This window comes from Wolffia australiana, chromosome 14 (genome assembly GCF_029677425.1).
Source record: "Wolffia australiana isolate 7733 chromosome 14, ASM2967742v1".
In the NCBI taxonomy this organism is placed as follows: domain Eukaryota; kingdom Viridiplantae; phylum Streptophyta; class Magnoliopsida; order Alismatales; family Araceae; genus Wolffia; species Wolffia australiana.
Window position 1 is genome coordinate 11963089 of NC_135848.1, and position 22235 is coordinate 11985323.

A 22235-nucleotide genomic window follows, 5' to 3' on the forward strand; every position below is an offset into this window, starting at 1 on the left:
AAATGTCGTGAGCCAAATACAAGGGCAATCCTTCCCAACAAACATGCAGGCCTCTGGGCAAGGAATGCCGACTAGTTAGGGGCCTAACAGATAGCGAGAGGAGAGAGTGGGTGCAATAGAGAAAGAGAGAGGAGAGAGAGTGAGAGAAATAGAGAAAGAGAGAGGAGAGAGAGTGAGAGAAATAGAGAAAGAGAGAAGAGAGAGTGAGAGAAATATAGAAAGAGAGAGAACAAAGTGAGAGAAATAGAGAAAGAGAGAGGAGAGAGAGTGAGAGAAATAGCGAAAGAGAGAGGAGAGAGAGTGAGAGAAATAGAGAAAGAGAGAGGAGGGAGAGTGGGTGAAATAGAGAAAGAGAGAGGAGAGAGTGAGAGAAATAGGGAGTAGGCAGAAAGTGAGAGCGAGTTAAGGATAGAGAGATTAGAGGGAAAGACAGGAGAGATAGTGAGAGAAATAGAGAGTAGACATACAGAGAGAGAGTGAGGGACAGAGAGATCAGAGCGAAAGAGAGAGAAGAGAGAGTGGATGAAACAAAGAAAGAGAAAGAAGAGAGAGAGAGAAATAGACAAAGAGAGAGAAGAGAGTGAGCCAAATAGAGAAGTAGAGAAAGAGATTGGAGGGAGAGTGAGCGAAATAGAGAAAGAGAGAAAGAGAGAGAAGAGAGAGAAGAGAGAGAAGAGAGAGAAGAGAGAGAGAGATAGAGAAAGAGAGAAGAGAGTGAGAGAAATAGAGAAAGAGAGAGGAGAGAGTAACAGAAAGATGGAGTAGGCAGAAAGTGAGAGAGAGTGTTGAAGAATGAAGAAGAGAGTGGACGATGATGAATGCTGAAACCAGGAAGATATTGAAGAAACAGAACTGATGAAAGTATATTGATCTTCCGTGCTTAAACATGTTATACACCACGCTATTTATAGTGGTGCAAGTGTCTCAGTTTATACACTAGAGGAAAGGAATTCGAATGGAGTCCGCCGTCGTGATACGATAGTGGTTATCATGGCAGGAGATGGCGGTGGTGCTTGATGGCAAGTGATGATGACAGCTGCCTTGGCGCCTTAGGAGCAGGTGACGACTGCTGTTGTGCTGGCGGCAGGTGACGTGAGTGTGGCGGTTGATCCTGTTGGACAGTATTGGAGCTCGTGTCCTTAACACTCCCCCGCAAGCTCAAGCGTGGGTAGAAATTGAGCTTAGACCTGAGTACAGAAAAACGAGCCTTGGGAAGAGGTTTAGTGAGGAAGACTGCAAGTTGGTCTCGTGTGGACAGAAAAGAAACCTGGATTAACCCTCGTGAGACATAATCACGAACAAAATGAAAATCGATTTCAATATGCTTCGTGCGGGCATGAAAAACCAGATTTTTTATGAGATAGGTGGCTCCAATATTATAGCACCAGAGGATTGGAGGAGACGGAGTAGAAATGTGAAGTTCTTGAAGAAGAGATTTAATCTAGATGAGTTCTGTTGTGGTGTTGGAGACAGCTTTATACTCACCTTCGGTGCAGGAGCGAGCGACTGTAGTCTGCTTTTTAGAGGCCCAGCTGATGAAATTTTTACCTAAGTAAATAAAGAAACCACTCGTGGATTTTTGATCCAGGTGATCACCAGCCCAATCGGCATCACTGAAAACATGCAGTGTGTAGGGAGTGTTAGCATAAAACTAGACATGGTCGTTCTGTTCCGTTGGTGCGAATTGCGAGTTCTGTTCGGATTTCCGAACAGAACAATGTTGAAAACGAACAGAACTTCGCACAGACGGCTGTGCAGTTCGCTTTGTGCGAATTGTGCAAAATTTTTTAAGGTTTTTTAGAAAAAAAAAAATTACTCTCGTTCTCTTTCTCAGAGTCCCAGACTCCTGGTCTCCCTTCATCGTTCTCGTTCTCACTGAGCCCCAGACTCCCAGTCTCCCGCCCTCGTTCTCGTTCTCAGAGTCCCAGACTCCCAGTCTCCTTCTCGTCCTCAGCCTCTCCTAGAGTCCCAGCCTCTCGTTCTCATTCTTCTCGCCAGGATTCGAAGCCAGGGACGAGAATCTCCTCTCCGGGGAGATTCCGGCCGCCATCGGAGACCTAAAGAACATCCAAAGACTCGATCTTCACAGCAACAAGCTGAAGGGGGAGATTCCTTGTTCGGTTTGTGCGAATTTGTTCGGTTTGTGCGGATTTTTTCGGTTTGTGCGAATTTGTTCGGTTTGTGCCAATTGTTTTGATTGTGCGAATTTGTGCGAATTGTGCGAATTGTTCGGATTGTGCGAATTTGTACGAATTGTGCGAATTGTGCGAATTGTGCGAATTTGTGCGAATTGTGCGAATTTGTGCAAATTGTGCGAAATGTTCAAACATCTGTTCTAATATTCGCACAGAAAGAGAACAGGACAACGAACAGACCCTTGTGCGGTTTGTTTGTGCGAATGTTTTGTTCATTTTAAACAAACATAACAGAACGAACATGTCTACATAAAACTGAAGAGAGAAGTTGAACGTACCCTTAAGATATCTAAGTAGGTGTTTGAGAGAGACCCAATTACTGGGTTGAGGGTCATGCATCGATTATTGATAGACATGGTCTTTCTGTTCATTTGGTGCGAATTTGTATGAATTGTTATTCTGTTCGGTTTTCCGAACAGAATAAAAATGAATTGGAACATAACGTCGCACAGACCCATGTTCTATTCTTTTGTTCGCTTTGTGCAAATTTTAGTATAATTTTGTGCGAACGTGCAAATTTGTGGGAATGTGCGAATTTTGTTCGTCTTTGAAAAAGAAAAAGAACAGAACAAAGAACAAGGCCCCGGTTCCTTTGTGGGAATTTTGTGTTAGAGAGAGAGAGAGAGAGAGAGAGAGAGAGAGAGAGAGAGAGAGAGAGAGAGAGAGAGAGAGACGGAGATGTGGGACGAGTGGGTGGAGGCGGTGCTGGCGAGGTTGGAATCGCGTAGGGTCATCCGCGTCGCGCAACCAATCTCTCTGCCCGGCCATGTCTCCGATTACGACGAAAATCTAGCGGATGGCCCGCGCCCAGACGATCGCGCTGCCGTAGAGGTGGAGATGGACGAACCCACCTTCAAAAACCTGATCTTTGATGATAATTCGCCAGGTTAATTCACATTCCTGCTATCTTTCGCACGATAATAGGCGAACGAAGGTCAGTATCGACTTCCCTGGCTTATTCTTCATCTATCATTAATCTTCTTGCATGTGTTCTAGGCGTGAAAGTGGGCAACTCGGAGAAATCTTGTCCTGTTCGAAAGCTGATCCTTTTCTCCGGAAACGATTACTTGGGCTTAAGCACCCATCCTGCGGTTCGAATGGCGTCGATGAAGGTAGTTTCTTGGGAATTTATTATGTTTTTTCCAGTTTGATTGTGGCATGTTGATGTGTTCGAATATGTATTTCAATATTCTTTTCAGGCTTCAATGGAGCTTGGGATGGGTCCAAGAGGTTCCGCTTTGATCTGTGGCCACACAAATTATCATAAGCTTCTGGAGGATTCCCTTGCTAATTTGAAGAAGAAGGAGGTGATCTTCCGAAAGCTTCCTGGAATTTTTTTTCTTAAAATGCTGATTAAGAGATAAATGGGAAGATATTTATCGGATATGCTTTTTCCCAGCTTTGATCTTTCTATGAAATGTTTACATGGTAATGTGAGTTGCACAGTATTCATTTCTTAGATACTCAAAGAATAATGATTGTAACGATAGATGCATTCGTTATAAAATGCATCATATTATTGCAATTTTGTTTCAAAGTTGATGAAGCGATTCATCCCATGCGCTGAATTGGGTTCCAAGGTTCAGGCCTCCTCATCTCTACCTTTTCAATACAATCTATGATGAATCATGATATTGGTAAGACCGACACTAACCATTTTCTGAATTTATACTTGAGTTCTTCGTTATTTGAATTTTGCTGTATGTTTGTTGGACCAACGATAATTTAACTTTTGACTTAACCTTACGCAACGCTGTCTACTCGTTTTTGAGCTTTAAAATTTCATCCCATCGATCACAATTTCTAAGACATCCTCAAAGCACATTTTCTTCTACAGAGTTGTATTTTATGCCCAACAGGTTTTGCCGCCAACATGGCTTTTATTTCTGCTCTTGGAAGCATGAGCTCAATCTTAGCCAGTGATCGAAAGTCATCCAAGAATGAAAGGATAGCCATATTTTCCGATGCTTTGAATCATGCTTCTATTATTGATGGCATCCACCTTGCTGAGAGGCGGCATGAAGTAGAGGTCTTTGTATACAAACACTGTAACATGACCCATCTTGATGTTCTGTTGTAGGTTATCTTAATCATAACTAATCATTTATCTAATTTCTCAAAAACCTCATTTGAAGCGTCTTTTCTACAGATCTAGTTGCACAGCAGAAAAGAAAGTGGTCATTACCGACAGGTAAAAACATCTAGTTACTGAGTCATTTGATTTGCTGATGATCCTGACGGGCATTAGTCTTGGTGTCATTAAGGGTTAATGTTCAATGCAAACTTTGATTTGATTGAGCAGATCGACCAGACAATCAGATCACGATCTAGAGATCAATGATGAATTGAGCTTGATTGATCATGATTGATTGACTGGAGGAAGTGAGAAGCATCATGGTACTGCTTCCTCAGAATGTAAAGCAAGCGCCCAGAGGGCATGGAAGAGAGAGAGATAGAGATTAGTTGGGCCTACCACATTTCAGGACCTGCTCAGACCAAATAGCCCATTCCCTTTACTGGATCGGTTGGATGGTCCATCATCATCAATCACACCCCTTGGTCTAAATCTAGACTTTCAGGTCATCTAAACATTCATTTGGGGCTGCTTTCTGGGAGTCATTGATATTCAGCAATGTATTCTAAGTTTTTCCAACTAATTATTTTTCTCGCAGTTTGTTCAGTATGGATGGAGATTTTGCTCCCATGAACCAGCTTGTGAGGCTCCGCAAGAAACACAACTTTTTATTGGCCATTGATGACGTCTGTACATTTTGCTTTCTTATATATTTTGAAGCTTGGGTAAAGATTTCCTGTTGGAGTTGACTAGCTTGTTCTTGTAGGCGCATGGCACACTTGTTTGCGGAAATAATGGCGGCGGTGTTGCTGAATTGTATGACTGTGAAGATGATGTGGACATTTGCATTGGCACTCTGAGTAAGGCAGCAGGCTGCCAAGGGGGATTTATTGCTTGCAGGTAATCTTGTGCTGTAATTATCTTCCATTTTCAACCAAACGTTGAACAAAACCAAAAATTTTCATCCTGGAGAAAGGAAAAAAACATCCACATCACTTTCTATTTTTCACCATTAGTTTTATGTGGTTTATTTGTGAGTGAATTCAGTATGAAAACAGTCTGGTGGTAAGGTCAAAAGTAATAATAATGGGAGTGGCCACTCATTCATACTTAGGGTTTGGATTTGTTTAGGATGGTGATGATGGATGATTACCATGGCAATGACTAATCGGCATTCTCATACATATGGATCATCTCGATGACACACCGATCATCACTTCGCCGCAGCCTCATCATCATCAGAGCTATCCCAAACGTTTGTCATCTGTTTTGGGTACAATGCAAATGACAGGATGATTACAAGCTGATGATGTGGTGGTGCAACATGATGACTAATTATCATCATCATTGTACGTACGAATCATCTTGATGACTAATTCATGCTCATCTCATCGTTGCCTTGTCATTGCCTCATCATTGTCTCATTCTTTGTCTCGTATTATCAACAGATGACATATTTTGGGATGACAAATCTGTCGTGGTCTGCCAACCCAGTTCATACTTTAATTGATTATTTATTGTTGATGCCTTTTATTCAGTGCCAAATGGAAATTACTCATAATGTCGCGGGGCCGTTCCTTCATATTTTCAACTGCTCTTCCCGTTCCCGTCGTGGCTGCTGCTCATGGTACAGTTCCCAAATCAGATGCTCTTCCTACTATTAAGAGTTCTTGTGATCATAATATCAGCTCTTCAATTGGCAGCTGCTGTGATGGTGTCCAGGAAAGAGAAATGGCGAAGAAAGGAGCTTTGGAGAAGGGTGACGGAGTTCTCTACTCTGACCAAGCATCAAGCCTCAAGCCCCATCGTCTCCCTAGTTGTGGGGAGTGAAGAAGCTGCGCTTAGTGCAAGCAGGTTTCTTTCCTACTCCAAATAAGCTCATCTCACTTTTTGTTTCTTTGGGGCCTTCACTTGACTTTTTTATTTCTTGGCTGATGGTTCAGATACATGATCAAGCATGGGTTCCATGTGATTGCCATCAGGCCCCCCACAGTACCCGCAAATTCTTGCAGGTTCTTTCTTTAAGAAAAAATATTTATAAACTTCTATGTTTGGATTGAAACCAAGTTATGATTTGGTGTCAATTTGGGTTTTCAGGTTGAGATTGACCTTGTGTGCGGCGCACACTTCGGATGATATTAAGCAGCTGGCAGATGCTCTGTCATTATGTGTGAGCCTTCAAGGGGGCTCAAGGCTTTGACTCGGAAATTTCTCCTTGCCCAGGGTATCAACTTAGAGATGGGTACATGGAAAATAATCATGAAGTTTTGTAATAATATTAATTCTTTTCTTAGTATCTTCGGATGATATTAATTCTTTTCTTAGGTTCTGGGACCGTCAATTTATAATCCAATCAAAACAGACCAAATCAAAGTCAGACCAAATTAATGAATACAGTTTAATTAACTGATCAAATTAGTCAGGTTGATTAATCATGAGTACCATTGGATGATTGATTGGCCAATTATATAAGTTAACATGATATCACCAAGGACAGTGTATTTTTGTTTTTTATGAGGAAACTGAAAAAAGACATCCAATATAAGGATTTTGTTCATCAGAGTTCCCACACTGAGAGTGATACAGAGAGGGAGATCCAAAGTCCCCAAAGAGAGTTTTCTGTTGACATTGAGGTGGAAAGATGACAAGGTCTCCTATGCTATAGCCGTTGGCTGCAGGTAAGGGAGGAGGAAGTCACAAGATAATTGAGAGGTGGAAGGGATTGTGAGAGAAATAGAGGCGTAACTCATTTAGATTCAAAAGTTTATCCTCTTTCACACAAATAAAGCTTAAACTGTATCCGAGATAGAACTATTGCGTCAGTGTGGGCTACTGGGCCCTTCACAACTAACTGCACTTGTAGGATTCCCTGGGAAGTGCATCTATACTCCTTCCAACTGGACCAGCTTGTTCTCGGCCTGGCAATCCAGAAAGCGGTGGTCATGTGTCATTCCAAGTTCCCAAAATGATTCAAATTCAGGAATGTCTTTCCAATGAATGAGCACTTGGAGTCCCACTCGTGAAGTTGGAAGCCAGTGATTTTCTCAACAACAATGCACCACTCTCTGTTTGACAAGAGGGAGGCTAGAAGAGTCTCCCTCTTTCTGGTGGCTCCAATGTGAGATGCAAATGACAGACATTGAAGACATGAAAATTTTAAACCCAGGAGTGAATTAAAGCGAGGGGCCATGGGGCTGATGTGTTTGAGTATCTTTAATGGACCAACAAATATGAGCCTACCTTCATTTTGCTTGGGAGCAAGCTAGCTTATGTGATAAGGGAAGTCATTGGATAAAATCAATCACCCATGCCATATTCTCTGTCCCAGCAGTGTTGATATGCATGTCTTCACACAAGATTGAGCCTCCCTAACTCTCTGATCTCACCGCTTGTGAAGTAGCTGATTCAAGTTGTTGATAGATGTGGCACACAAACCATAGGAACCAGAAAATGGTGGATCTCTGCTGTACAATGCCGTGATGGGGTTCTTCTTAATAGTTGAGTGGAAAGACATATTATACTGGAATTCTGCAAAGTGGATCCAAGAGCTACAGTTCTTAGGAATATCCCTAGCAAAATAAAACAAATAAGATTCGAGGTTGTTGTTAATCACCTGTCTTATAATCTAGGTGATCAGTCAAACTTTGCTTGAGGCTGGTACCTTGGAAGGGCTGTAGTAAAGTTCAAAAACCCATGAACAAAACCCCTTCAGCGGTGATGATATAGAGAAGAAATCCATGAATTCTAATTGTCTAGAGACTGATTGGAAATATCCTTGGTTGAGAAAGGATGTTTGCGGCTAATAAATGAAGCTATTTGCTCAAAATATTCATGAGGACCAGAATGGAATCAAATTCATGGGATAGACAGAGACTTTCTACAAGTCCATTGATATATATTTCCAAATACACAATATAAATTGAAGCAGCTGGAGAAGACACCTCAGTGTGAGAACTGACTCGTTCAATTGTTGACAGATCGAATAAGCATTACATGTCTTAATGTCACTTGTTATATTTGGTCAATATAATTAATGTTTTATCAAATTTCAGGTATTTTGAAGACCCATAGGTCCTTAATTACTTGGTTATGAGACTCATTAAATAAGCTTGAAGTGTATGCTGACATTTACAGGACCAGTCTCCTATCATGAAAGAGAAATCCTTCAGTATTTGAGAATTGGGGGGGGGGGGTTTCCTCACCCTTCAAGATGTTTTCCTTCACACAACCTAAACGTAAGCCTCATTAGATTTTCTGCTGAATATTGGTCATACCACTTAATGGGGCGAGAAGAAAAGGTATAGGGTGTCATCTTCAACAGGGGTTGTACAAATTAAAGCACCCTGAGCTTTGGTATAATGGTCTTCTTGTAATGGATAAAAAATTTGTACCCCATGGGCTTCAATAGAAGGCGATGATGTGCTCCTTGGACATCTTTATATTTAGAGAGATGCTTTGGGATATTTTTGTTTTTACAAATAGTAAACTCCTGTATCGTAAGAGAATGACCTCACTTATACATTACCAACATGATTTTCATGGCCTTGTGTGCATATGCATTTTTTCTTTGCTCTTTTGTAGGAAGAGGTTTGCAATGATACGTAAGGACCACATCCACACACGTTCGGTGCATTTGTCTCCATGGTGAATGTGGCAGCCACAAAGGATAAGTTAAAGGGCATATCCACTTAAAGTGGCCTTGGTTCATGCAAATAATGGTTTTTTTATTTTGGGAAGCTATAGCTCTTTGTTGGGGGACCATGATAATCGTTGAATATTACATGTAATTATCAATTTTCTTCGCCATGAGATTTCGTATGGAATTTGATTTTCTTAAATAGTCACTCCAGTTCATCTACTTGATTGATTATGCACTAGAAATGAAGGCGAAACTTTGGTCTAAGGATTTGTCTCAAAGGAGTAATATTTTAGGTGACTAGTAAATGGGTTTCCTCCTAGGTGTGATGTTCTCTATCCTCTTAACAATGGCATAGCAATATGTACAAATGTTTCAATGGACTCCTTGTGGTGCTAAGCCATTCCATGCCTAAGATCACATCAGAGTTGTTATCATGAAACCCTTTGAATGAAATGTCATAATTTCCTACAAATGGTTTTCCCGTTGGCTATTTGTGCATCATTTCACATGATACAATATCATTGATATTTTACTTATTGGTAACCTAGTGATAAGATATGGTTAATGATTCTTTCTTGCCACGGCATAAACATTATTATTACCTATCCTTTATGGAAGTATCCCATACTGGATGCTTATTATTATAATTATCATTTATTCACAGTTCGAAGAATTTTTTTAACATCATGCTCCATAACATCATGCTCCATATCTGTGCTTAAGCATTATCTTTCACTATATTAAAAAAAGGGCTTTGGTATTTGCAGTTCATCTTTTCCTGATGAGTTGGACCCAGACACTCATGGTAGCCCCATTGTCAGTGCCCTTTTGTGGTGCAAAGCCTGGGATGGTGACAGTTTGGCCAAACCAGTTGACTTGTTGGGCTTAGTGCACCATCTAAAGATTGATGATGATTCCTAATTTCATTGGATAGCTTCTATGGGAAGGTGTGACATATGCAGCTGTCACTTTGCCAAACATGAATTGACCGTGATGCAACACATAATTATGGATGTTTAGAATGAAACACCATCAACAACATCAAAGGGAGGGTTGCAATGTGGGAGAGAGGGAGTAAACATTTTCTACGGTCACTGTGTGCTCATCCATGGTACTTGTCTATTAAAATTTTTCTTGGTATTATCACTCACATTTTCCTTAGTTCTTCACAAGCACTTCAACGTCATTAGTAGCTTGATGCTCTTAGTCAACAACCTGAACCACTTGTAGTTGATGATGCCAAGAAGATTGGATAATAAGGCCTCCCAAGGTGCATTCACTACTGACCCATTGAAATTTATTTCAAATCATTTCTAATCTTGAATACAAGTGTTTTTTATGTTCTCTTCCCCAGTATAATGTCTCTACCCCATGGATACAATTTGGCTTGTTGTGCACATCTTGTTCATGACATGGATCAATGTTGGGCATATTCTTAGCTTCTAGAAACAAAGCATCAAGTGATGCACATAAAAAAGCTTGAGCCTTCCAAGATGTATGCAAACCTCAAGAAGGAAATGTCCAATGGTCATCCTAGATGCAGATAATAATGTTAGAACATATGACGTTGTTCTGGTAAATGTGTTTTATCAAGTAGAACTTCAAAGAGAGGTCAACAAGGGCACCAATGACAAAGGTCATGTTGCAAATGAGGGTTGTTGTGCACTTATTCACCTTCATCTTCATTGCATCACATGTAGTGTGAGTTGATGTCTTCAGGTGTAATGAGATGACATGACATACCTAAAAAAGGGTTTCATCTCTGAACATTTTCATGAAACTGTCAAAATATCTCATTATTGCTCTGTTGATGAAATGTAAATATTTTGAGTCAACATCTTCCTCTAGCAAGCAAGGTTGGTAACCTTCTTTCAGGCTTGGGCTTGCAGTATTCTGGTGAAATCCTTTCTTGTTTCCCACTAATCAATAAATACTAGTTCTTAACACCTTACCTGCAATTTTTCAAGAATGTTTCTCTTCTTAATGATGATAACCATAATGTTGTAGGGGGGATACCTCCTTGACAGTCAGTCTAACAGAAACATCCTCTGGTCAGTCTGCTAAGATGGTTACATTAAATTATCTAGCACCCTTCTGATAGAAACAATCCACAAATACATTGGTTGTCTCCCTGAACCAAAAAATATCAAAACCCAAGGAAAATTAAATGTAGTTGTTCACTGTTTTCTGATGACTTCTCTCATTGAAACAAAAATCACTAGAGTCATCGATAATTATCTAGTATGATGGTGCCTATGTGACACATAAGACTCCTCATCCCATCTTGGATTTCAAAATTGATTACATGTGCAATAAACATCACATATCTTCTTACACTCAAACATGGGTTCACAAAATGCAATTATTCACCAAAAATATTCATTCGTTTCCTGTTATTTTATGGATTATGTGGGGTCAAGGCATGGCAAGGCGGCAAAATTAAGTTAGAAATTGAGAATAAATCAATGATGCATAATATCATTGAAAGCAACTTGTAACTTTGGCTGCTATTGAACTTGTCCAAAATCTGAAGGATGGTCTTTGTCATGTTATCCCTAATGCAGGATAATTGTGATTGGGGAATTTCGAGCACCCATTTGCATATTTTCCATTGTGGATTTAATCCATAAACATTCCTCCCAAAAAGGCAATGTTGTCCTCTAAAGTCCACCTGGTGAGCATTAGTGACCCTTTGTCAACTTTGGCATTTTTTTACCATCTTCTTTATCTCTTTGTATAATGCATGTTCTTTCATCTTAATTTTCCTTGTTGTTTAATAGAAATATCATCTAAAATTTTGAACTTCACATGTTAGTCTTTTGACTCTTACATTGTGACTTTTGAAATAAGTCGTCTATAATTCATTTGGCTGTACTTCAACTCCCTTTGTTGTTCAGGTCGAATACACTTTACAGTGTAACTTCTCAAGATGTCCCCAGAAAGGAGTGCTGCTTTGAGATTTGTCCCATTCAATGTTGGAATTGCAAATGTCACAGATAAACTTATTTCATCCCATGGGTGTGAAGTACATCAACGCCTGGCATGCACTCACATGAACTTTTATTTATATTTTTCCACTACTACCATTTGATGCAAATTCCTCATATACTTGTACACATTTTGATCAATGGGATGAATCACCATGTTACATCCTATCAAATTTATAATGAAAATTTCCTACTTTCCCAAAAGAAAATTAATAGTTGATATAATGGTATTACAAGAACTTGCCATCATTTATTCTAGAAAAATCATTTATAAGAATATAAATTGTAAAAAAATTCAACCCCATCTACTGTTTTATTCTAAAAAAATTCAGAAAGAAGACAATGTTAAATTGGAAGAACATATTAAATAACTAGACCAATAAGAATGGAAAGAAGACATTTGAACAACCAAAGAAAGGGAACTTTAGAATGATATGAGGATGATGAAGACAGAAAAGAAGAATCAAAATAAAAATAAGAAAAGGGGAAGCTAAAAGAAGAAGATTGATGCAGAGAAAAACGTAGAAAATAAAAACTAAATTAGAACTAAATAAGAAGTAGAGGATTAAAAAATAAGAACATAATAATAAGATAAAAGATGTCTTTAATAATTAAATAATTAAATAAACATTTTTACATCTATGAATAAATAAGAAGAGGATTAAAAAATTAGAACATAACAAGAAGATACAAGATGTCATTAATGACTAAATAAGTAAATTACAAATTTTAAATCTATGAATAAATAACAAGTAGAGGATTAAAAAAATAAGAACATAATAAGAAGATACGAGATGTCATTAATAATTAAATAATTAAATAAAAAATTCACATCTATGAATTAATAAGAATACGACAAAGAGGAATAATATGAAGAATTTGAAGAAGATAAAGAAATGGAAGAGAGGAAGAATATTACAGATTAAAAAAATTATGTTAAAACTATCTACTGATCAAGATGTATAGTGAAAGTAAGAATGATAATAATAATAAGTAGAAGAGGATGAATAGAACAAGAAGAAGAAGAAGATGAAAACTTATAAAATTAAATAAATGAATTAAGTGTTATCTATCAATCAAGAATAAGGAAGAGAATAAGATCAAGAAAAAAATATGAATAAGTAAAAAATATTAGAAACTTTAAAATATTTGACAACGAAGAAGATTAAGAGAAGAACAAGAAGAAGAAGACTCGCAGCTCACGTCCAAAAAAGTCGAAGGTTGTTAAAATTGCAATTGATGGCTGTCAGAATAATAGTTTTCCAACTAGTGAAAGGTTGCCAAATGTGCAAGGACAGGTGATCTGTAAGCCATAGTCAGCCAATCTCAGGTCATTAAATTAATTTTTGGGTTTTACCAGTTATTTAATAAAAAATATATAGAGCAACATAACTATACCACATGAAAGGCCTACAATGAGCCCATTAATGACCACATAAAACTTTTGCATTGCACCATGCAAGGACAACACACTAAAATTTTTCATCACAACAACCAAACCTACTTGAGTGAGTCAAGCAAGGTTCATCGATGGTCCCACACCCATGTGGAGGTGGGGTAGTTATTTTTTTGGTTATAAAAACAGACTATCCCATGTCCAAAACTGCCTCCAAATAGATGTATGTTTTGTTTTTAAAAAGAAAATCTGTATTTTCTTTAGACGCACTAAGGATGGACAATGGATGCTCCTTGTAGGAGTTTACTGAATTGATCCACATGAGTCCCTTAATGCTATTGTACCTAAACATGAACACTGTTGATTCATGTCATGGTCGTATAAGTGGTCCTTAGATTATAGGCACTAAATTATCTTGTGGATATATGGTTATCTCTAAATATATGATGCACAAGTCCCTAATCACATATTCAAATTATTATCGATTCAGATGTAGAAAGAAGTATATAAGAGTTATTAAGTGGTCAAGATGTGATGGTCCCCCTTGGCATAGAGGAGATTGACTAAAGGAAGAAATGCATCAAACCCTTGGCCATGGAAGTGAAGATATTAGAGAATATGCCCACCAATTACTTTGTTTCACATCAACACTAAGTAAAACCATATATGAGCACTTGATGGTTGACCATTCCCTAGTTCCTTCAAAAATCTCATTTTGATTAGTGTCATGGATCTATGATAAGCGATGGTGGTAAAATTTTCATGTGATAGTTCAGTCAGTACTATGTACCTTCTAGAGCACGATACACCCCTTATCACCCCACGAGCTTGGCACTTAGCCTATTGCTGCAGTTAAATCGAACATTGATTATCATTACAGATATGTTAATATCATTAATTAATAAGGTTGGTTAATAAATGTTATTGGGCTTAGAAGATCACACATATGATCTGTGGATGTTTGTGGATGTATTTAAATTATAAGGGCTTTCAGGAAATGTTCCAAAATAAGTATAAATAGAGGGGCTGACAATTTTAAGGGCCCATCCCAGCTAGACATGGGTTCCCCCTATCTTCCCTTCTCCTAAAACTACTATTTCCACTTGTGAGCCTTGATGGTGAGAAGATTACAAGCTTTTCAAGAAGAGTTGGAGAAGTTGAAGGGAAGATCCACCATTGAATTGATCTTGATACATTTAGAGGTCGAGCACATGAATGGCTTGAAAATTCTCTTCCAAGGAGCATAGTGAGAGTAGAATAAGTATCATCAACTAGAAAATATCATCTTGGATTTCTAGTTCAAAACGCATTTTGATTTTTATTGATTCTGCTGCATTTATTAGTTTACTAGATCAACTAGTTCCGAACAAACACTTTGCATTTTTCTGATTAAGAGAGATAGAAATAAGGAGATAGTGACTCTAGAAGACAGAGTGTGTGTTTGTGTGTGTTGACGATAGGAATGGTGAATTTGATGGGGACCATCTAGCATCAAAGACCCAGCCTCAACCAGCGTGAGGAGCCAGCGTGAAGGTGAAAGGCCACGCTTCAAGTATTTGGCCTAGTCAACGGGCCCTAGAGTATGATGTCATCGTCGTTCGTACTTTTATCATATCTTGTGTTCAGGCCCATGCCTTCTGTCTGGACTTGGGAAGATGGACCCCAAGTGTGGGCGTTCTAGAGTCCCATTAGTGCCTCTATGTAAGGAGGGGGGGAGTTACCCCCTCACATGTTAGGGAAGAAAAAACAAAAAACGACTGTTTTCCTTTATTTTATTGTTATTTCTAGCTTTTTATTTATTTACAAAATGCCATTACATGAGGCTATCCTTGGCGAAACCCTACTTTGTCCTACGCGGTCGCCGTTTGATAAGCCGAAAATAGGGGTGAAAATTATGGATTTTTAGCCCTTGTCGTTGTGAATTCTAGCTTATGCAATAAAATTTATAAAACTCTACTTAACATGTATAGTGATAAGTGTGAGTGTCGTCCAAGGGAAGCAAGTAAGAAATTCAATGTCATTATCTTTTTGGTGTTTTAATCTTAATTAGAGTGAATTTGATCTTCAACGAGGATCAAGTCACCCTAATTAGATGAGAATTGAGAAAGGGGGGTAGACGAGGTGAGAAGAATGGAAGAAATGTGGGCTCTAGATTGAATTAATTGATCCAATTGGATGGATCAAAGAATTCAATTAGAGAGGTTGGTAGAAATTTTTAATTTGGGTTTGGCTGATTTTTGCAAGTTGATAATTCAGAACTAAAATGGGGTAATTGAGTATCCTAAGAATTAAAACTAAAATTTTTAGAGTTTTCTTTTGGAATGCAATTGAATGCCCAGGTGAATCCCTCAATTTCTACTCTCAATCCTAATCAGGGCTTGTACATGCCGCTCAAGCCAAGCGATTTAGAAGTTCAGATCAGAATAGAGATGAAGAAACAAACAACTTAACCTATTTCATTCAAAATGCATAAAAGTTTAAATACAATGAAAGGAAAAAGTACCAAAACTGTTGATCCAGGCTGGGGCTCCTCTCTGTCTTGCAGCTGTGATAGAGAACCATCAAGAATGAGCTTGCCCTCTAGAAATTTAGCTTTTATACTTAGGTTATATGGTAAAAATCACTATTTTACCCCCGTTCAGTACTTAATATTTATCTATCAATGTAGGCTGGATCTGAATGATCCAACCGTACAGATAGAAAGAGGGGATCAAGACAAACGAATCCATAAAAAAATCATCTCAATCGGAGTTCAGGATCAAAAGTTATTAATAAATCGATTTTAAACCAATTTAATCCATTGGATTTAAAATTGATTTATTTATTAGTTTCGTTTTTAAACACGCAATGACGTGTCGCTCTCTCATTGGCTGGCGTATTTTGAACCCTCCTTTTTGCAGAAAAGTCCTTAAAAAGCCTGGAATTGCTTTTGGACGCCGCCCAAAAGTAATTGCGTATATGCCCCTAGCGCACTCTCTCTCCTCTGATTTCTCCTAAAAACATTAAAAATATATATTAAAAATTGCAATAAAACCCTGTCAAATTTTAAATTGGATCTTTACGCCTGCAGTGGCGACCAAGAGCTGTTTTCAGGGTCTTTTGCAACAAAAGTTTGCAAAAATGCCCTTGAAGGTTTGAAAATAATAAAAAAAACTTCTTTTTCTATTATAAGTATACTTTTTTTCCTTGAAATAAATACATTTCCTCTTCAAATAAATCTCAGAAAAATCCTAAAAATTCGTAAAAAATTCTAGAAAATTTTAGAAAATTTTAGAAAATTCTAGAAAATTCACTGATTCATTCCCATGCTGATAAATGTTGAAATAAAATATTAAATATGCCATTTTCATTCAAAAATAATTAATTCGAGCTTCAATAAATCCTTTAAAATTCATAGAATTTACAGAAAATTAGGGAAAAATCAGAAATCACTAGAAAATACTATTTTCATGTAAATATATGATAACAACCCCATTTTAAGCTCTTTAAATGCATAAAATCATGCTAATAACATGAAATAAAGACAAAAATTAGGGTGTTATCACGGTTGCCACGTACTGTACCATCGTTAGGTCTACCCTGCCATCACCATCTGTTGCCACCCACACGCCCTCCATCTCTACTATTCCCATCGTTGATGTGACGGCCGCCCCAACTGCTGCCCCTGGCGCAACTTTACTGTTGTCCCTGGAGCTGGATCTTCAATGCCACTCTCGTCTTCTCCGCCCTCATCACTGAGAATCAAGATGCACAGATTTGAATCCCTTACTGATTAGTTCCTTGAATAATATATTTTTCTCCTCACAATTTTTTGAACCGAAGAAGTATCCACCCAGTCCTCCATACATCATGTCACCTTATCTTCTTTTCAATTAGTGTTGATGGATATTTGGGAGGTTGTTCTCTCATTTTTACTTGCAACAGGTGGGAAGGATTCTCAAGGAGCCACAAAGCCATGTTTAAGGAAAAATATGAATGGGACTTTTTCCATTTTCTTATTACTGAACTTTTACTTAAATACATTTAAACTATATCCTTTGACATCATGTAAACCAACACGTGCGATTGTCTCACCTCAAATAATAGTTTATTTAATAACTCTATGATGGGGGACCATCTCGCCACCGGCATGGGAAGAAGTTAGCAAGCACCTCGAGCCGCCCGAGCCGATGCCGCGACCCGTCGTTGAAGTATTCTGCTTAACGACACATCAACGAGCATCTTTTATTTTCTCATTTATTTTGAATGTAATTTCTTTTTCGAATTATGGACAGGCCTATCCATGTTCTAGGCCTCGTCCTTTTGAACCTTTTGTCATTTCGTTGTTTTAAGAAGGCCTCTCGTCAAGAGACAGTTCCTTCCCGTTATGGTCGATTGGGCATGCCTTCGACCCTATATAAAGGCCGACATGCCCAAGAGGACACTTTGGAGTTGAATTTGAATTTGAAAGGTTTTTTCATTTTTGTCTCCCACCTTTCCTCCCTTTGGGAGTTTTTATCGCTTTCCTACAGTAGATCATGGAGTACCTCCGTTGCGCGTCCAAGCCACGTCGAATCTCCATGGAAGAACAGTAGCCGATGCCCCTTAGACGTTCTTGAAGCCGATCTTCAAGAAACCCATTCTTGAGTTGTTTTGGGTTCAAGAAAGCTCCATGAATCCTCTTCTTGGAGTCATTCCTGTGACTCAAGCACCGCTCCCGCCATTGCTGCCACCGCCGTCATCGCCGCCGCCGCCCGCTTTCTTGAAGCCGATCTTCAGGAAACCCTCTTCTTGGGTTGTTTGAGTCCAAGAATGCACCAAGAAAGAAACTTCTAGGCCAGATATTGTGAGTTCTCTTGTTGCCGCTGCCACCGCCACCACTACCATCACCGCCGCCACCGTCGCCGCCATCGCTGCCGCTTTCTTGAAGCTGATCTTCAAGAAACCCTCTTCTTGGGTTGTTTGAGACCAAGAACACGCCAAGAAAGCAACTTCTTGGCCAGATCTTGTGAGTTCCCTCGTTGCCACCGCCACCGCCATTGCCACCGCCGCTGTCAACTCTCCGAACGACAGGCTTCACCCTCAGGTTCTACCTCTTTCCCTACATTCGCAGTTCGTTTACTTTCTGCAGTATTGTTGAAGTACTTTACCGGTTCCTCTGAGAGTATTGTTGTTGATTAGAAGATAGCCATCATTTGTGAGAGATGGGATTTTCTTGTTGGTAAGTCTCTAGTCAATTACCGCGAAGGATTGGACGCCGTTGGGTTACTAACTTTACACCTCATTTTTGAGGCAGCTAATTGGTCCAAAGGGAAGTTGAGAAGTCCGATTGTGATCCAATCAAACTTCATCAACTTAATTGATCGTACGAATTGAACAGTCTTTTCTCGTACTTGTCATTGGATTTAAAAGATTGCATCACATTATTCTCGCATCATTGTGCAATCCCTTTCCCTTCTGTGTTGTAACACAAGCTGTCCGATCCCGGCGCTCATCATGTTACATAACTCTATAACCCCAAAAGCTCTCTATTACTAAGGATAATTAGTCATAGACCAACTATCTCAAACATTAGGTGGATTTGCAAACATGTGAGGTTACAAGTCACATAGTGTGCTTTATAAGGTACATATAAATTAATTTTCTTCTTATAGGAATCTTTCTATCATCAATTACTTTACATTTATAATCCTTCAAGTATGAACTAATCCTATTATGACTCCAAGTAAGGTCTGTTATCAAATATTAATCGATCATCCTAGTTTGGAATATTTTATTGACAAAACATGCGAAGATTCTTTATTTTAATATTTTTTTTGTAAATTGGAAAAGCATTTGATTGTATTTTATTATCTGAATATTATCCTTTTATGTTAGGAATTGGTGATCTCATTTATACCACTCAATTACCTTGGTGAACTTGCAGCTACATGTGACCTATGAATATTTGGAATTTCATGATTAAGGATTTTTATGTCATAGTCTCAATAAAACCATTCATTCACAAGATATCTTTGGCGTCTTAAGTCAAGGAAACAATTACATAAGTGTGAAATGAAACAGCTAGATATAGAAGTAGATATTAAACGATAAAGATATTCCCACTTATGAAATGTGCTCTTTTGAAAAGAGACATCCTGAATTTCCATGGCACCCAAGTTGCTGATGTTATCAATATACCCAATAGGAAACTAACCCCTTGGGTTTGCAGATTCTGGGCTTACAAGTTGAAATCAATGGCGGTGTACGCAGAGGTAACCTGTGGATGACTCCTAATAAACTACTCTGAGACCCACTTATGTTCTAGGAACATACTCAAGATGCTTTTTTTGATAATGTTCTAGTATGAATGTGGTATGGGATTGCAAATTTAGGGTTAGGATAATAATAAATATGCACCAAATAAAAATAAATCAATGCAATTGATCAATATAGTTTTAAAAATTATCGAAGCTGAGTTGATTCATCAATGGGACCATTCGATGAAAAATTTGTCAATTAGATTAATTAGATCATTCAGCTCAATTTAAAATATAAATAAAATTTATGATTGTTTAAATGTTACTTTATTTCACAATGAGTCTATAAATATTTTATAGAGAGCTTATATTTTTTAAATAAATGATTTTTTGAAGTTTTATTATGACCGTAATACTAATTACTTATTTACAAGTAACATCTTGAGATTTTGTTTCTTGAGAAAAGTGGGTAAGATATTCAATTTGTGATAGAGAGGGGCACACACTACAAAAGAGGCATGAAATCTGAGTGAGTGAATTGTTGTGTTTGTATAGAGGGTGCATTAGATGCTCTTGCCTGAATCCACACCAATCAAGTAGAGTTAACCATTGTGATGAGGATCACATGTATCCAATTTTTTTTATGACGATCATATAAATGCTAAAAAAAACTATTTCTTGAATTTTAACAAAAGAAAATATTTTTCAATAAATTTAGGTTTTGAAATCATTTCAGATTTTCCATGGTAACTCACTTCTCATGATTCACAATTATTGTGATTTGAATACGGTTTTTTTTCGATTGGTAAAGTGTTTTCTTATTTTTAAAAATGTGTAGTATAGATGTTTCAAGCACTAGGACTAATCTTAGATCACTTCCAATTATTGGTCATGGCTGATAAATTGTTGCAGGGGATGACTGGCCACAATTCAAATAAATCAGATTGTAACAGCATGAAGAGCAGAACTAATTTAAATAAAACTTGTTGCACACTCCTTACATAATTAAATTAATCCAAATTATGTCTCCTGACTGATAAATTCTTTTTATCAATTCAAGAACAAAAAATGCTGTAAAGATGTAATAAACTTGAGAAATATCAGAATATTATTTCAAAATATAATACACTACTTAAAAAATAAATAATATCTATTTATTACTATTTCACATATAAAAATTTATTGATCAATTTTATGATATTATTTTTTATGTGACATTTATCATTGAAACTTGAAGAGTTTAAGTATTTGTACTTCATGGCTGAACTAAAAATTTGATCTCTGGGACTTTGAAATGCCTCTGAGATTTAATTAATATGAAATACATCTCCATATCATTTTGAACTTGTGTTAAAAATTCAAATGCCTTCAGAAATAATATCTATGATTTTTTGGACTGTGTTGACAATATAGCAACTCTGTAGCTTTGAATTGTCTTGAAAAATTAGTATATCTCTATAAGTTATGGTTAACAGTCAACATTTAATTCCTTTTCATAATTTTCTTATGTTGTAAACATTAAATATCTGCAGATATGAAAGATAAGTTTTTTCCAAAACTTTTTATTGTAATAAAGGTTAAGCAAGATAAAATGTTACATGGCTCTTGTTTTTTGCACTTTTGTAGATTAGTGAACATCAATCACTTTACGTCTTTGCACATAAGATAACATTGTGTCTCCTGTTTGAATTACATACTTTAGTGAACATTGCATGTGACAATGTAATTGATTATAGCAGTGATATTAAAATCATAATTACTTGTAGGTTTATTGGACATAAAACGATTTGGTGAAGAACCAATGCAACTAAAAATCATCAATTTTACTATGCTCATAGTGAAACAAAAAGAAAACTATATCCCAATAACAGTATAAAGACAATGATCATATTTATATAGGATTATTATCATTATAATTTTATATCCATAAATACTGATTTTTCTATGATTTATAAAATGGAACTTCCACTACTATATACTATCTTAGATGACATAAATTAATATATTTCAACAAATTTAATTTTTCCTTAATTCCTTATGCCACAATAAAATGTCAATTATTATTAAGATTAATCAATTCAAAGTATAGATAATTATACAAATGTTTTCATTAACCGTCATTATAAATGATTGTATTAGAAATATAAACATTTTTTAATTTAACCCTAGCTTTAGTAAAATTAATTTTTTACATAAATTTATATTCATGTTTTGTATATCTAATTAGCTTATTATTGTCTCTTTAGTTCATCAAGAGGTCACTTTATCAAAGATGTCTGACTGACTAATGGAGGGAAACACTTTGTTGTTGCATAAACAGTGAGTTGAAGTTTTATTGTTCTAGACACCCACAAAATCTTCCCTCTTAATATTTTATTATTCTCACCATGGCTACTTCAAGTACTTCATCCAAGCCTTTTTTCTGTTAATTATAACTAAGAAATGGTTGGGATACAGCTTATCGATCTCTAATCAATGATTTTATGAAAATAGTATAGAGTTATTGGGGACGTATTGGGGAATATGGTTCCACATGGTAGGCCCTCAGATACCCAAGCAAGTATGACTCATCATGCACAAACCAATCGGTCATCCTCAACATATCTAAGCATTTTTAATCTTCATACGATGGCTGAGAGTGAATCAATAATGATGAAGGTGACAATATAATGGGGGTTTGGTCCATGAAAATGACGATGGTTAAGACACTGCTTTCTATATGCTAG

The 22235-nt window shown here is 37.3% G+C and overlaps 1 protein-coding gene across 1 annotated transcript; it reads left to right on the forward strand.

Annotated features, from left to right (window-relative positions):
* The first annotated feature begins 2787 nt into the window (after positions 1 to 2787).
* On the forward strand, positions 2788 to 6582 carry BIOF (biotin F). Its single transcript, XM_078586530.1, has 11 exons — positions 2788 to 3081; positions 3192 to 3307; positions 3395 to 3502; positions 4033 to 4271; positions 4345 to 4386; positions 4868 to 4955; positions 5036 to 5169; positions 5808 to 5896; positions 5973 to 6123; positions 6213 to 6281; positions 6367 to 6582. The coding sequence occupies exons 1-11, from the start codon at positions 2874 to 2876 to the stop codon at positions 6467 to 6469; spliced, it is 1347 nt and encodes a 448-aa protein (XP_078442656.1). The 5' UTR covers positions 2788 to 2873; the 3' UTR covers positions 6470 to 6582.
* Positions 6583 to 22235: the final 15653 nt, after the last annotated feature.